The following is an 18,276-nucleotide window of genomic DNA, read 5'->3' on the forward strand; positions in this document are numbered from 1 at the left end:
TAGGGCGAGTCGATAGATTACGTGGTTTGATTATGCTAATTGGTGACTGCCAATAGTTGTCGGAGGTAGACTGCTGAGGTGCACGGATAAAAAGATTTAATTGAATTTGTCATCTACAAATGGTCTTGGTGGACGATAAGAGGTCGGGGGGTAGGGGGGGGGGAGGAGGTTGGATGGTCAGGGTGGGGGCGGGTAGTGGCCGGGTGGAGGATAGGTGGCCAGGTTGGGGCGGTGGCCATGTTGGGGGCGGGGTGGCCATGTTGGGGAGGTAGTGGCCAGATTAGGGACGAGGTGGCCGGATTGGGGACTGGTAGGGCCGGGTAGAGGACTAGGATGTCAAGGTAGAAGTTGGGGTAGCCGGAAGAAGGACGTGGTGGCCGGGTGGAGGAGGGGCAGGGCCGGGTGGAAGACGATGGCCGGGTCTTGAAGGAAAGGATAATGTGTGGGGTCCTTGTGGTCCTCTTTATGGTCCTGGACGGCACATTAATAATATTCAGGATAGACGAGGTTTAATATCCTTTGACTAAGGCTGTGTGTGTGTGTGTGTGTGTGTGTGTGTGTGTGTGTGTGTGACTGCCTGCTTGTTTATACGTATGTCGGTTTGTAGTTTGGCGTCTGTATGTGGTTGTTTGCTTATTTGTTTCTTTGTTTATGACTTCAAATGTATTTATGTGTTTGTAAAAGTAGACAGAGAGTAAAAGTCAGGGAAAGTAGTTAGTGGTAGAGACAGTGAAAGCAATAATCAAGAAAAAGCAGTCGTTGATAATTCTCCAAAAATCCGTGAAAGTAAGTCAATGAAAACAACTAGTGAAAGCAACTCAATGAAAGCAAGTCAATAAAAACATTCAATAAACACAGCCCACAAAAGCAGTCGATGAAAGTAAACTACCACATCAACCGAACACGAAACTTGGTAAAGAAGTGTGATTCATTACAGCAAAAAGCTCCAAGTGCCTGAATTCCCGTCTTGCTGCCAAGTCCCGGCGGGGTGACTTCTCGTGGCACGCATGAAGTACTCCTGTGTGCAGTCCCCGAGGCTGAGCCAGGGGGGGTAGGGAGGGTAGTAATGCAGACGGACCCTGATCAATAAGAAGGTTTATTTTACCTGACAACACCTGTGCTTTTGTTGCCGGATGACACCTGTGGTTAAGGTAAATGACACACGTGGCTAAAGCTTTTATTTTACCCGACAACACCTGTGCTTTTGTTTCCTATTCCAGTGATTAAAACAAACATTGTTTTTGTTCGTTGTCACTCAGGTAATAAGAACGTTTATTGTCCTGTGTATTTGACTCAGGTAATTCAAGAAAGATTGATCTCATTAAGCAATACCTGAGCTATGTTAATGACGTCAGTATAGGCTTCAGGGTCAATATAAAATGAAAACATTAGCTATAAGAATCATTCGAGTATCAGACGAGAAATGATTATACAACATTTGATTTGCAGAAAGGTAATATTGACGTAAGATTTATGATGTATATATATGTGTGTTTATACAGCGTAATACATCAACAGAAAAGTATACCACACATTCCTTCAGGTCTCTGTAAAGTCTCTAACATCAATTCCAAAACCACATCTTCGACCACAACGTAAAGTATAACATAATGGAAATAAACGACCAATAGAAGAATATTAACTTCAAATCTCCCCCCAAAAAATTTAATCAATCCCATTTCCATAGATTTACTTCGAGTTATGTTTCAAACTTAACAAATTCCACAGATAATTTTAACCAACTAAGGAGACGATGACAGTTATACGTATAATTAGTTGAGTAAATAAGTTGTGTGTGTAGTATTGGTGAAATTAATTAGACGCCTTTTAGTTTAAGAGGAAATGTTCTGTTTTCTGTGTGGTAAGGATCCTACCAGGTGACGCTAGAACGCATATTGTGTTTACATGTTGGTCAGGTCCTCCCCCGCCTTGTGTTGTTGTGAGGGAGTTAAGGTGACCATACGTGTTCTATGTCTAGTTGAGTTACATTTATAATTTAAAATATGCCTTCAAGATATTCTATGTCTTACGTAAATGATAAAGATGACCTAGAGGTTTAGTGGGCTACATAGTCTCCTTCAAATAGCTAAAGAAAATCATGTCTTGCTGTAGTTCATCAGTTCCCTCCTTGTGAGAGCAGAGGGTGAATGACTGCCTCGTGTTGATGCCATTTGATATCATTAATATTACTTTTGACAGATTTATATTGTGGTTGTTGAGTGCTTGTTCAGTCGTCTCTCACTAAATGTTTACGTGATGTTAAACTTGTAGATAAATGATACAGCACATCAGCAAAAAATTCTATATATTCTACAGTTTCTTATAGATTTCCAAGGACAGACTATTGAATATTCAGTCATAAAAATGTTGGCTGTAATATAGTTAAAAAAAAAATTCGAAATATATCATAAAAATAATTAGGATATTGACCCTCACATGCAGCTCAATGTTGACCTCATAACTTGTCCAAAGGTTGAATAATTTCCAGGTAATTAATGAATAACATAACTTATGGTCTTGCAGCGTCAAACAAGTTAGGGTGGGGATGTTTTTAGTGTTACCCTCCAATAAAACATTGTACCCTAACATTGTACCCTAACATTGTACCCTAACATTGTACCCTAACATTGTACCCTAACATTGTACCCTAACATTGTACCCTAACATCCTTCCTCCTCCATGACGACACAGTGTAACATCCAGAGTGTTTTTATGTGACGTTTAATAACTTAGTGGAATAAATTGACTTATATTAAGGAGTAACAGGAACATCGTACAGGAACTACCAGGTATTTCTTCTTTATTTAGTTTGTTCTTATCGTCTGGCAGGTATAAATAGAATGATCAGAAGGAGAAATTATTGAAAGCAGAGTAAACAGCGAGACACGGGCTACCTGACATATTGCACAGGTGAGTTATCAGCTGACCTAGCGGTTCTGTTGACAGGTACCTCATCGGGTTATATACACGTATTGATACATATTGACTGCCTTACGACTACATATGTAATTACAGGTGTGTACATATATTTTGGAGATAAAGGTGTAATTGCTGAGTAATATCTGAGGAATCTAAACTTATAATTTTGTAATGGTGTTATTTCTATTCTTCAAACCAATCATTTTAGAGATTAGTGAAAGCGGAGATTATAATATGTTACAGTAGTTGGGATATAGTTTGAGTGTTTGTGATAAGTATCAGAGTAAATTAAAGCTGTTTTGAACATTGACGTCTTAATATCAACTCTCTCGTTATACAGGTGTTTTAATGGAGAAAAAAAAACACACACACACACACACACACACACACTCCAACAGAACAGCAAGAATAATTTAATATCCTGAAAGAAATTTTACCAACTGGTGTTTAAAAATCTCGCGTTTCTAATCCACTTCCAAGGAAACTTAAACGATAAATACTTGATATAAATTACAACATTTCCACCTTGAGTAAATGCCATCAAAAAATAAACACACCGTTAGCGGATTTATCCTTGTAAATTATCAATACCGTAAATATGACGTTCTAGATTAATACGTACTATATGTATTTTCAGGTGATAACTTTAAGGTAATTGATAAAAACATGTATTTGGTTGATATACAGAGCGTGTCAGTGTGTCGTATAAGTCAGTCTCACGTATCGTATTATTCCTCGTATGAAATATATTTGTTGATGTATGTTTTTTTAGTGTGTGTGTGTGTGTGTGTGTGTGTGTGTGTGTGTGTGTGTGTGTGTGTGTCTCCAGAAGTAGGTTATACTGTAGTGCTGAAAGAGATTGGAGTTAATATCTATCAATAAAAGATTAATTTATGAGAGGTAAAAATATTTATAATGATAGTAATAATACTCAGGTATGATAATAACAGTGGCAGGTGTATTAACTTTATTAACAACCATTAGTCATAACAAGCGTGAATATAATAACATCAATTATAACAATAATGAGATTTTTTAATACACCTTTACAGTATTTTGTTTACTGGTTCACACTTCGATTATCAACAGGTATGACAAGTTTGTTTACCTTTGTGTTTACCTGAGGTGACGTGACCACCAAACAGGACATTGTTTGCACCATAGGAAATACTGTTGTTTGTACTACAGGAAGTGACATTGTTTACACCATAGGAAATACTGTTGTTTGCACTACGGGAAGTGGTCTGTGTCTGCCGCTGAGAAGTAAATAAAGAATTTCAACCTCTATAATTTTTTTCAACAGATATGATGCTGCTTCTGCCTCATTTGTAACATTATTTAATTCCCTCAACCTAACCTAACCTACCCCACACCTAACCTCCCCTACACCTAACCTACCCCACACCTAACCTGCCCCACACCAACCTGCCCCACACCAACGCCCCACACCACCTCACCCAACCTGCCTAACCTCCCTACACCCAACCTCCCCACACCCAACCTCCCTCTCCCTACACCTAACCTCCCCTACACCTAACCTCCCCACACCTAACCTCCCCACACCTAACCTCCCCACACCTAACCTACACCTAACCTCCTCCCCACACCTAACCTACACCTAACCTCCCTACACCTAACCTCCCTACACCTAACCTTCCCTAATAACTCCTTAGATATTGTGTGTGTGTGTGTGTGTGTGTGTGTGTGTGTGTGTGTGTGTGTGTGTGTGTGTGTGTGTGTGTGGGTGTAGTAAGGTGTGTTACATGCGTAGGTTATGGTGTGTGCGTGTGTGTTGCGTGACCGTAAACACTAATACGCTGTGTGTGTGTGTGTGTGTGTGTGTGTGTGTGTCTGGCTGTGTCTGTATATGTTTGTGTGTCTGTCTGTCTCTTTGTGTATATATGTGTGTGTTTGTGTATGGATATTTTTGCATGTGTGTGTCTGTGTGTGTCTGGATGTTGGTGCGTGAGTGTATGTCTCTATATGTGTATTCGTGTATGTATGTGTGTATTCGTGTATGTATGTGTGTATTCGTGTATGTATGTGTGTATCTGTGTCATATATGTAAGTTATACATAGATAGATATAGTTATTTATCACTATAGTCTATACACGTTATTAAGACATACAGATCATACACAGGTATACACTCATTGATCTTCTCCAGTATATCAACTATGTCATACAAGTCTTCTTTAGTTTTTCTGTAATATTCAAACTAAAATTGTATTAATATTATTTTAAGAGTATGTATATAATGGTGTTGATTTACGTATACATATACATATAGTCTATAGTTCATATACATAACATAACCTACATAATTTTTATACATAATCTACATATATATACAGAATACATACATACATACACACATACTATTATGGGACTGAATTCAATGTCATACATATGAATTAATCTGTATACAGGCTATATACTCTACTGCATACATATACATAGTTCTTACAGTCAAAGATATATACGTATGGTGTATGTATTACCCTCTCCTCCCCCCACTCTCCCTCACCACTCCCCCTCTCTCCCTTCCTCCTTCCCTCCCTCCTTCCCTCTCTCCTTCCCTCCCTCCCTCTCTCCCTCCCTCCTCCTTCCCTCTCTCCCTCCCTCCCTCCCTCCTCTCGTCTCTGGACATCAACAAAACAGACGCCCCAAACCCCAATGATTTACCGACCAACAGTACTTCTCACATTAACTGATCTAATCCACCCAATGATTTCTCCCCGCCCACCCGCCCACCCTCCCCTCAGCGCCCACCCTCAGTACCCACCCTCCCACCACCTCTTATCCCCACAAATCCTCCCACATTGCCCCCACAAGAAGATCTAATGCCCCTGAGTGAGGTTGTTTCTGTCACCTGCCGGACTTAATCCTGTTTCCCCTGGCATGTGCTGTCACCCGGGCTCTCAGCTGATCTGATGGGAGCGGATTAGAGCAATTCTTTATCATTTTCTCACTCTCCTCTTCACTCTTTGGGGGTGTATTTGAATGTGTTCCCTGTATTGTTGAAATATTATCGTTGGTTGTTATTATTTGGTAGAGTTAATGAGGGTGTAGGGCAGAGAGATAGAGTGATGGGGGTGTTTAACTAAGAGTATTTCATTATTCCAGGTGAACTTCCCTCAGCCGCCGCTAGATGGCAGTGTCGTCCAAGGCCTCACGCCGCGCCACTCTCACCCACCACCGGCTAATGCCACACACGGCTTGAAGGTTCCTCTTTATTGATTTATTCTCAGTTTATAACAGCACTTACATACTAACTGAGCATTACAAGTGTTAATATAAGTTATTATAGATCTTTTGGGACTGTCAAATTAGGATGGTATAGTGAAGTGTAATGAAGAGCATCATTATTATCGGAAAATCCTCGACGTTTCATCTGATCTCATGGAGCAGGGAAGGGGCGGGACTATGATATGTAACGAGCGAGATGATTGGCTATTACGACAAGTGACATCATCTGAATTTCAATATCTCTTTTCAATGTGATTTTTCTCTGACATGCCATTTTTACATTAGGGTATTGGCGCGGCATGAGCAGATTGTTAGAAAGCGGCCTGATACACGCGAGCAAGCATTCATGTGCAGTCTGTCAGAAAGTAGGCTGTCGACACACCCTTGGGCGACCACTTAGGCTTGGGAGTCGCGTGCTCCAGCCCCGCCGTCTCCTGCCCCACTGGACGCTCCCTTCCTCCACCCCGCTGACCATCTTCATCATCTCCCAGTGACCGCTCAGGATTATTGTGCGCCACTCACGTTGAAGGATATATTTGAAGTCAAGAGCGAGTAAGTCACAAGGACAGAAGAGGAAATAAGGAGGTCGTGAAGGCGTGAATCCTGACCCGCGACTGACCCGGGTTTGAGAAGTAACGACTGACCGCCAGTTTTGTGACTCTTGACCACCCACGTGTCTTGTGCTTCGCTACTGTCAGCAACCTTAAAGAAAACGGAGTGTTTCAGTGACCGCGGCGAGCGAAAAACTGAACGTTCTCCATCATCCCGGTGTGAGTGAAACTATGGTGTTCTAACTCTCGGTAAACAAGACCTCAATAGGTTGTGTTCTGGATTCAACACCGAGAACTCGCCATCTTCATCGATCTTAACCTCCTCGACCTGTGAAACCTAAGCCCTCAGAGACACTCCACGTCACCGACACCCGTCTCCACACACGACCGCAATGTTCAACCTCTCTGAGCTCGGCTCCTTAGAGACGCCCTCAGCGGCGTCTCCGGCGACGTCCCTCACGCCCACGTCGGCCTCCAGCACCCCCACAACTACCTCCAAGACGGAAGACCACGTGAAGCGGCCCATGAACGCCTTTATGGTGTGGTCGAGGATCCAGAGGAGGAAGATAGCTCTGGAGAACCCCAAGATGCACAACTCGGAGATCTCCAAGCGTCTGGGAGCTGAGTGGAAGTTGCTGTCAGATTCCGAGAAGAGGCCCTTCATTGACGAGGCCAAGAGACTCAGGTAAGAGCCCTTCACTCTTCTTATTTATATCTGAAGCTGGTGATCACGCAGCCAAGGTTGACTTATCGAGGTATGGGTAAACATTGTGAATCTACATAATGTTAATTATTTTTATCAGCATTCTCCCAGGGAAGTTTTCTCGGGGCAATTTACTTTGATAAATTTGTGTACAATATGAAATAAAGTAAAATTATTTATTATGTTATAATCTGTTAAGTTTAAGTTTCCTCAAACGGCGCTCGTTGGGTGCGTCAACACAAGCTGTTATTTAAGCGATCTCAGAAGTAAAGTGTAAATCAATAAGACCCGCTGCTGAAGATATCAGTTCCAAGTGTTATCCTGAGGTGTGGCATCATAGGTGCAGCCACCGGGGGAAATACTTGTACTCCTCAACACATTATATCCCCCCCTTCCTTTACGTCTCTCAAAGGTTCACTGAGTAACTTAGATAGAATCCATTCAGACGTGAAATCTAATAAAGTTCATTTTCCGTTTCATCTTTTTCAATTTCTAGTCCAATTATAATTCGGAGACGTTTTCCAGGATAGAGATGTTATCGGGTGAGGCCAAGTATGGTGGATTTACGGGTTCATTAGTCTGGTCATATACTTTGAAGAATGTCAGCTGTGTTGGCGCCGCTAAGCTGGTGAATTAAATTGATAATTTGAGACGTATTAGGATTTCTTGAGTCTCTCTCAGGTAATAATTAACTTTGGCCGTACAGGTAAATTCCCCGTAGGTGTTGTGTGATATTTGATCCCCGTAGTAAGCCGTAGTTAATCCTTGACTGAGAGGCCGACTACCTAATCCTTGACTGAGGGAGTGAATACCTAATCCTTGACTGAGGGACCGAATACTTAATCCCTTACTGAGGGATCGCCTACCTAATCCTTGACTGAGGGACCAAATACCTAATCCTTGACTGAGGGACCGAATACCTAATCCTTGACTGAGGGACCGAATACTTAATCCCTTACTGAGGGATCGCCTACCTAATCCTTGACTGAGGGACCGAATACCTAATCCTTGACTGAGGGACCGAATACCTAATCCTTGAATGATGGTACCGACATCATTACATTCCCTTCACAAAACAAAAGAATATCGCTGGTTAGTATAAGACCCAGTGAGTACTTCATTTGTTTTTCCCAAAAGCCATTTCGCTTATTGTTCTTCCTTTGTTCTCTAGATAATTATGATGAGTACGAACAATATTAAGAGAAGGAGAGAGAGTTTCATGTACTATTTCGAACTGGATTATAACTAGCAGGCTATTAGTGGCTAGCTGTAGGGTCTAGTTAATTGATCAGCCAAATAAGAGTGAAGTTAGCTGTCATCCGCTCGAGGCGACATTGGGAAGAAAACAAAATTACATTGATACTGTAGAACGGTGTGTGTGTATGTGTGTGTGTGTGTGTGTGTGCATTCGAGTGGACACGCTGTTGAGGATTTCTGGCTGAGTGACCCGGGTTTGATCCAAGATAAATTGCTCACAGTTTATTACCGGGTGGTGTTAACCTGCGTGTTGCTGTGGTGTTGTGTCAGTCACGGCGACGACGACTTGTGCTGCTGTGTCAGTCACGGCGACGACGACTTGTGGTGCTGTGTCAGTCACGGCGACGACATGTGGTGCTGTGTCAGTCACAGCGACAACGACTTGTGGTGCTGTGTCAGTCACGGCGACGACGACTTGTGGTGCTGTGTCAGTCACGGCGACGACGACTTGTGGTGCTGTGTCAGTCTGTGTCACGGCGACGATGACTTCTGTGTCAGTCACGGCGACGACGACTTGTGGTGCTGTGTCAGTCACGGCGACGACGACTTGTGGTGCTGTGTCAGTCACGGCGACGACGACGTGTGAGGCTGTGTCAGTCACGGCGACGACGACTTGTGGTGCTGTGTCAGTTACGGCGACGAGTTGTGTGTCGTCACGGCGACGACGACTTGGTGCTGTGTCAGTCACGGCGACGACGATTAGAGGCTGTGCCAGTCACGGCGACGACGACTTGTGTGCTGTTTCAGTCACGGCGACGACGACGGCACGGCGACGACGACTTGTGAGGCTGTGTCAGTCACGGCGACGACGACTTGTGGTGCGGCGACGACGTGTGGCAGTCACGGCGACGACGACTTGTGGTGCTGTCAGTCACGTCACGGCTGTTGTGCTGGTCACGGCGACGACGACTTGTGGTGCTGTGGTCAGTTACGGCGACGACGACTTGTGGTGCTGTGTCAGTCACGGCGACGACTTGTGGTGAGTCGGCGACGACTTGTGCTGGTCAGGGCGACGACGACTGGTGCTGTGTCAGTCACGGCGACGACGACTTGTGGTGCTGTCAGTCACGGCGACGACTTCAGTGAGAGTCAGTCACGGCGACGACTTCAGAGGTTGAGTCAGTCACGGCGACGACGAGATCGTGGTGGCGACGACGACTTGTGGTGCAGTCACGGCGACGACTTGTGAGGCTGAGTCAGTCACGGCGACGACGACTTGTGGTGCTGTGTCAGACGACGGCGACGGCTTATGAGGACTGTGAGTCAGTCACGGCGACGACTTGTGGTGCTGTGTGCTGAGTCAGTCACGGCGACAACTTATGGTGTTGAGTCAGTCACGGCGACGACTTGTGTTATCTATTAGATCCAACCCAAGGGATTAAATTCCTCGTTCTCAAAGGGTTACATTATCGTTCTCAAAGGGTTTATTATCGTTCTCAAAGGGTTACATTATCGTTCTCAAAGGGGTTACATTCCCGTTCTCAAAAGGGTTACATTATCATTCTCAAAGGGTTACATTATCGTTCTCAAAGGGGTTACATTATCGTTCTCAAAAGGTTAATATTATCGTTCTCAAGGGGTTACATTATCGTTCTCAAAGGGTTACATTATCGTTCTCAAAAGGTTAATATTATCGTTCTCAAGGGGTTTACATTATCGTTCTCAAAAGGGTTACATTATCGTTCTCAAAGGGTTACATTATCGTTCTCAAAGGGGTTATACTATCGTTCTCAAAGGGTTACATTATCGTTCTCAAAGGGTTACATTATCGTTCTCAAGAGGTTACATTACCGTTCTCAAAAAACTCATTACGACCACCATCTTTACTACCAACCATCATCACAATCATCTACTGTAGTTAACCACCAACACTACCACCATCATCACAACTACAACTACCATCACCACTAAAAGTCACCCCCTGCCACACCCATCACCACTACAACAACTTCCATCACCACCACAGTCACCACCATCACCACTACCACCACTACCATAACTACCATCACATCACCACTACCGTCACAACTACCACCATCATCACCACAATTACCACCACAGTCACCACCACTAACATCTAGTATATGCTAACACTGCGGCATTGTTCGCTAGCACTGTTTGCTGACCTTCTGTTCCCTGGTACGTGATTCTCTAAAACTATGATCTAATGCTGTTCCCTGATGCTGTTCCCTGATGCTGTTCCCTAATGCTGTTCCCTAATGCTGTTTCCTAATGCCATTCGGTAATACTGTTCGCTGACAATGTTCTCTGGCAAAATTCACCGTAGCATTATATAAGAACATAAGAATGAAGGAAACTGCAGCGGGCCTATTGCCTCCATACTGGGCATGTCCCATTTACACCCAGCCCCTATCGCTCATATATCCATCCAACCTATGTTTGAAGCTATCCAGCGTATTCGAGTTAATGATGATGTTTGGTAACTTGTTCCATTCATCCTCTACTCTATTTCCAAACCAATGTTTACCTATTTCGCGCCTAAATCTAAATTTGTCTAATTTAAAACCATTGCTACGAGCTCGCTCCTGGTTGGATAGTTTGAGTACCTTTGTTATATCACCTTTGTTTAGGCCTGACTTCCATTTATACACCTCTATCATATCGCCCCTCACTCTACGTCTCTCGAGGGAGTGCAAATTAAGATGATTTAACCTGTCTCTGTACTCAAGGTTCCTAATGCCCGATATTAGTCTTGTCATTCTCCTCTGAATTCTTTCTAGGAATTCTATATCCATTTTGTAGTACGGTGTCCAGAACTGAACTGCGTAATCCAAGTGACGTCTCACAAGCGTAAGATATATTCTCTGTTATTGTTTGCTGTGCTCATAGATACTCACAGTCAATGTAATGTGTACAGGCGAATCACTCAGCCTCATTCAACGCTGTACCTGACACCCCCACCCCACCCCCACCCCTCCCGCCCTTATACGCGATACCAGTCATTAGCCACCTGCCATACCTGTTAATGACGTCACCAGCCTCATTAAACAGCCTCGTTTGACTTCGTTACCAGTAATTAGTCATGCAGAGATCATCTTTTCACAACTCCTCCTCCTCCTCCTCCTCCTCCTCCTCCTCCTCCTCCCCTTTCTCCTTCTCCTCCGTTTCCCCCTCCTCTTCTTCCTCCTCATCCTCCTTCTCCTCCTCTCGAATCAAGGGGCTCAATTATCTACTCGTGGAACTCAATAGTCTACTCACTGAGCTCAGCTGTCGATTTGTGGCACTGTACATTTAATCCTAGGTCACCCTTTTTGGCACTCCCTGGCGCTCACTATTACAACCTTGGTGCCATGTGATTTTTCCACCCGAACTACAGAGGCACCCTGTATGACGCCATGGCCCTTAGCTGATAGGCCCTTTGACAACACAGGTCCTCCAGGCTACCTCCCCCTTTGACAACACAGGTCTTCCAGTCTACCTCCCCCTTTGACAACACAGGTCTTCCAGTCTACCTCCCCCTTTGACAACACAGGTCCTCCTGCCTACCTTCCCCTTTGACATCACAGGTCCACCAACCTACCTCCCCCTTGACAACACAGGTCCACCAGCCTACCTCCCCTAGACACCCTTTGGTCGATCTCTTATTAACACAGTAAAATATACACAATACACTCACCTCATGCAGACCAGGAGCCTCAATGTAAAGCCGCACGTACACACACACACACACACACACACACACACACACACACACACGCACACACACACACACACGCACACACACGCACACACACACATATATAATGCTTAGTATTATATTATGTGTATTACGATGCACAGATTTCTATGCAGCTCCCACTAATACCCAGTGATTAATTTAGAGTTGTTGTGAAAGAATTATACGAGAGACAATAGCAGAGTTTTACAGATATACTGTGGCCCTGACTCAGCACACCCAAGGGGATAATGGCTATATTGTCTTACATATATATTTAATTGTGTTTATATTAATGTGTGTACAGAGAGAGAGAGAGAGAGATGGAAGTTGTAGGTCACCATTATTTTATATACGGTAATGGTAATATCCGTCTAAGAGGTGACAGTCATTGTTAGTGGTGACAGGTGAGGTAACAAGGTCCCTAAACACCACCACCACCATCACCTGTTATTTCTACCACCACTACCACTATCACCAGCCACAACCACCATCACAACAACCACCACCAACCACCACAACCACCACTATGGTTATCGGAAGTCAGTCAGTGTTGGTTGAGACTCATTTCCTGTCCTCAACATCCTCTGGCCATGCACGCTGTTACGCACATGTGTACACCTCTACGCTATCATGACCATGGACACGCTCACACATGCATACATACATACAACTCTTTTGGGTCTTAAATATACGCACATGTACACCTCTATCCTCTCACGAAAAAAGTACATGCACAAAACTCATAAATGCTCTCATAACCACAACCACTATCATTACCAACCACCACCACTATCACTACTATCCAAAGTAACTACCACCACTGCAACCACCATTATTACCAACAATAACTATTACCACTACTATTACCACTACTACTACTACTACTACTACTACTACTACTACTACTACTACTACCTCGATATGTGTTCCATTGAACTATAAACGGATCTATATAAATCACACACACACACAAGCACTTCCTCCCACAACCCACAATCACACGCTACCACACACACACACACACACACACTCACGCATACACCCATAACATGAAATCTCGACTCATTCACAGATTTACATTGAGAACCATTCATTCAACATTACCTTACCTGACCAAACATTCAACATTGCCTTATTCCACATTCTTTCTTGTCTCGTGTGATGATAAAATGTTGTAATGGTGACATAATACAATAATACAGCGATACAGTGATACAATAGGGGGGAAATGCAGTAAATCAACCCTGCAATAATACAATGCTATAATGATATACGTAACACAATGTCACAGTCATACAACGAATACAGAATACAAGGCTACAAAACAACTGTATGGGTGTATTACCTGTATTTATATCAACGATTTAATATCATACAGATTTACTTACAAGCACACTCACTTTTTTTGTAAGTTAAGAAAAGTTGACTTAAGTACACAGTATCAGTTATAATTAATAAGTAATGAAAATCCTTAAAAAAATCGGCTGAAAATCTGAGGATACCAAGGATTATATAGTGACACATTGAGATTTTGTGTTTATTTGAGTGAAAAATTATAGCATAAAGGATTATAGGTAGGTGTGTGTGTGTGTGTGTGTGTGTGTGTGTGTGTGTGTGTGTGTGTGTGTGTGTTGCTCCCTTATAAACTCTCACCCTCTCCCCTATAAAACATTTCACTACAGTCGATACTAATAAATTTCTTCCCGATTTAAATTCTTTAAAAATTTAGCTCCATCATTAATTTCATACATTATGCAGTAAAAAAAAAATATTTTATGCGATTTTTATTTTATTTTTTACACCGATAACGTAAGCTGTTATATCCCACTTACACTGTAGTTATATCCCACTTAAGATACATCTCTTGTAGGAGTCGTAACTACCACTACCCAAGACCCGAACTCCCAAAGGATCTTACGTTATGTTCCTCCTCATCTCTCTGGAGGACCTGAGGGCGTATTTACCTGTGGAGGAACATTATTTGAACACCAGTTTCGTTCATCATTTTTGGAGCTTTACTGAATCGGTTATACTCGGTCTCACATCACCATGGAGGGTATAAAATCTTACGAGATGAGGCGCTATAGATGTCAGTCAGTCAGTCAGTCAGTCCCTGCCTAAAATCACAGCTGGGGAGGGACCTGGTTGAGTACAGGAGTCGTGAAGGACGATGAGACGAGGCGTAAAACTAACTCAGACGCGGAGAGCTAACTGAGCGTACTGTACTTGACGAGGTGAAGCAACCAGATGTTAGGATAAAGAAAACGTAGTGTATTGGAGACGTTCCACATAGAAAATGGAATGTAACTGAAATATTTATGACACAAATTGAAATGTGCTTGAATTATGTATGTATGTATAGAATGTATATATGCTTAGTCGTGTTTGTGAAATATTGTATTCATTAACGTATGTGTAACTGTTAGAATATATTTATGTGTACGTTTGATATCTGTGTCTGTATAGGGATATGTGTCTGTTGATGTATGCACATGTGTACACGCATGGATGTGTGGTGGGGATATATCTACGTGAGATTTTCTATCTATGTTCATATGAAGGTTGCATGTATGTGCGTGAATGTACATGTATGATAAGCGTGTATGTCTAGTTGTGTATGTGGGTGGGTGAGGGCGGGTCGGGGCGGGGTGGCGGGACAATGGCCACACGAGGGTGTTAGCTAGTGACCTCAACGCGCCCGACAATGGTGGCTTTGTTTACCGCCTGTGTTGTCTGCGGGGGTGGAACGCCTCCCCTCCGCCCTACTGTCCACCATGGCATGTTGGGGGGTCTGTCTCCACCCTCTTGTCCACCACGGCATGTTGGGACCTTCCTGTTGTCCACCACGGCATGTTGGGACCTTCCTGTTGTCCACCACGTCATGTTGGGACCTTCCTGTTGTCCACCACGACATGTTGGGGCCTTCCCTCCACCCCTCCTTCATGCAGTCTATAAAAATTTCTTGAAAACTTGTTGTAAGAAGTATAAAAACTTTGAGAAAACTATTATAGAATAAACAAGAGAAGTATTAGCTGGATATCGTAGTTTATTTTATTTGTGTTTATATCCTCTCTACCCATACCCTTATCCAGCCTCGTGTTGATACCTCACCCTCACCACTCTTCCACTCTGTATATCAAGGTGGATGTCTGACCGCTTAATGAGTTATGGTACGTAAGGAAGCCATATCTATACTACTAAATAACTAATTAATTATTTGACGTATTATTTGACATTTGAACGAGTTTTATGGGTTTGTTATTACGAGGGGATTCTAATGCTGCCACGATACCTTTTTTTAGAAAACTTTATGTGTATATGTGTATAAGGACAAACGTTTACACTGTTTCTTAAAATCATTCTTACGTCTAATTTGAACCTCTGAACATGTAAGGTGTATTCAGCTGTGTTCATGTGTGTTCAAGGGTGTTCAGGTGTGTTCACGTGTGTTCAAGGGTTCAGAGTTAATAACACTGATTGGTAAGTCTATATACAAACACTAAACAACTATATATACCCCTGTACACAGCTCCCAAAAGTCATATCGTAGTCACATTTGAACACCTGATGTGAACCCTTAAATGTAAACACGGTATTAATGAGTCATTGTCTGTATATATACCTTTGAGTTCATTCATTCCTTTGATCCAGTTCACAGTTACCTTCGTTGATTTTATGTTGGGGTTGGTCGTAAGAATTGTGGTGTAGTGAAAGCCGTATATTTAGTGACATCTTTTACTAAATTAATAGTAAGATTAGTTTATGATACTACTACTACTACAACTACTACTACTACTATCACCATTACTATTACTACTACTACTACTACTACTACTACTACTATTGCCACCATTACTATTATTACTACTACTACTACCACCACTACTACTACAAGCATAAGTAGTGGAGGAGAAGGAGGGAGGAGGGAGGGGGAGCAGTAATGAACGCGTTGCTTCATCATTATAATTAGCACCGCTCACCTGGCCGTCGCTGCAGGGCCTGTTACCGTACCTCCTGACGCAGTGGATCGGTGCTCGTGACAGGAGAGGAGACGTGGCTTGTCCCGGGGCGGAGGAGAAGACAAGCTTACGGCGGGGTAGAGGCAGGGAGGCACACCCGTCACGGCGCGAGAGAGAGAGAGAGAGAGAGAGAGAGAGAGAGAGAGAGAGAGATGCTGTGAAGGAATGGAAGGACCCCAGATGGAACCGAACGTGACAATTGCGTTTTCTATGGATTTTCTTGAACAGTTTGATAAAGCGAGAGAGAGACAGAGAGGGAGCTTGAGGGGGGCGTTGTGTGGTGGTATATAAAAGACACGCTGTCACGTAGCAAGAGAAGGCCCTCTGTAATCACGAGAAGGAAAGGAAAATTTACTTTGGTTAGACGTAACAAGACAGGGACAACCACGGCACAATAGATGAAGGAGACAATCACAGACATTCATACAATATGGTAGGAGAGGCGGTGACTCCACACAAGATAAATATTGGGTGGAGATATCAAGTTGTCTGTGGTGGTGGTGGAGTGTGGTGGAGGTGTTCCCGGCCTAGTGGAGAGAGAGTAACCTCCTGTATGGATATTACAGCATTACTAATATTGTATCTATGACAAAAAAGATATTCCCTCTTTTATTTTTTACTGAGTGGTCCAACTTGTCCCCGATGTTTGGTGTGACGGTACATAAACACCATGTGATCACTCTACCCAGTACCACACTACACCACCATCTGTCGCGGCCTATTAAACATGTTTCCTTATACTTGTCGTCTAGGTTGTTACAGGATTCACATGTTATTTAGAAAAAAAAATGCGTTAAACAGAGCTTCTGTCGCCGCCCTCACGTGAACCAACAGGCCCGCCGAGGTTATCAAGCTGGCCAGCCGTACGAGGTTCACATAATATCCCATTCACGCCCGATGAACCCATGAGAGGGCCGGATTAAAATTAAGTAGCTAGAATCACAGCGAACCATTCTGCAACAGTGCTACTCAATTATGAAAAAAGGGGGGATAGTCTTCCTGCGACCTTTCGTTCACGCCGGAACTGGTCTCGTCCCTTCCGTGGGAGCGTTGGCTGCCAGGGGTCGCCAGGCCGCTCAACCCACGAGGGCTACGGGCGTACATTGTTTTTATACGCTGTTTTGTCAGGGCTGATACATTTACATATTAAAGAGAGTTTTTGTGCCTTAGGTGTGGAAGCACGGGATAATTTATTTTTTCTAAGTTTTCTTGAAGCGTAATTGCGTAGTCATCCGAGTTTATTTATTTTTGTTTATGTTTTTAAGTGAAAGAAGATTTCCGTGTGGTTGATTGTTGTAAAGGAATGATAAGTAAATGACATTATTCTTAGTTGTTGTTTCTTTCTCGTAAACTAATGTCCTCCAGCATTATGGTCGTCATCACCAGCCTTGTTATCTTTCTTCTCAATCTAGCTCACTTCATCTTCCTTCTCTTCCATCGTTCTCTTCTCTCTCTCTCTCTCTCTCTCTCTCTCTCTCTCTCTCTCTCTCTCTCTCTCTCTCTCTCTCTCTCGGCCCTTTTCCTTTCTGTATTTTTCCTCCTTTACATTTCTCCTCCTGCTACTTGTCCTCCTCCTACTCATTCTTCTCTCTTCTCTCTTAAACTCCTGTCTTCCTTCCCCTTCGTTCTCCTTCTCCTTCACCTCTCCTCCATCCTCTCTCCCTTCTCTCCTCCTCTCCCTTCACCTCTTCCCCCTCTCTTCCTCTTAATCCTCATTCCCTTTCTCTCCAACTCTCTCTTCTACCCTCTTCCTCCCCCCTTCATCTTCGCCCCCCCTCTCTCCTCTTCTCCTCTTCCTCTATCCCCTCTCTTCCTCTTCCTCTTCCTCTTCCTCTTCCCAGGAAGTAAATCCTTCCCCTCTTTCTCTTCTTTGATGTCCCCTCCTTCACTATCCCACCC

General features: G+C 43.4%; 1 protein-coding gene across 2 annotated transcripts in view; it reads left to right on the forward strand.

The window, feature by feature from the left end:
• Positions 1-6,466: 6,466 nt before the first annotated feature.
• Positions 6,467-18,276, forward strand: part of LOC121873489 (transcription factor sox-3-like) — a 55,845-nt gene continuing 44,035 nt past the window's right edge. For both annotated transcript variants that reach the window (XM_042377081.1, XM_042377082.1), the window contains exon 1: positions 6,467-7,404. In XM_042377081.1, coding sequence (XP_042233015.1) covers positions 7,112-7,404 — 293 coding nt within the window. In that variant the 5' untranslated portion in view covers positions 6,467-7,111. The remainder of the gene's footprint in view (positions 7,405-18,276) is intronic.

This window comes from Homarus americanus, unplaced genomic scaffold, assembly GCF_018991925.1.
Source record: "Homarus americanus isolate GMGI-L3 unplaced genomic scaffold, GMGI_Hamer_2.0 scaffold27959, whole genome shotgun sequence".
NCBI lineage: Eukaryota > Metazoa > Arthropoda > Malacostraca > Decapoda > Nephropidae > Homarus > Homarus americanus.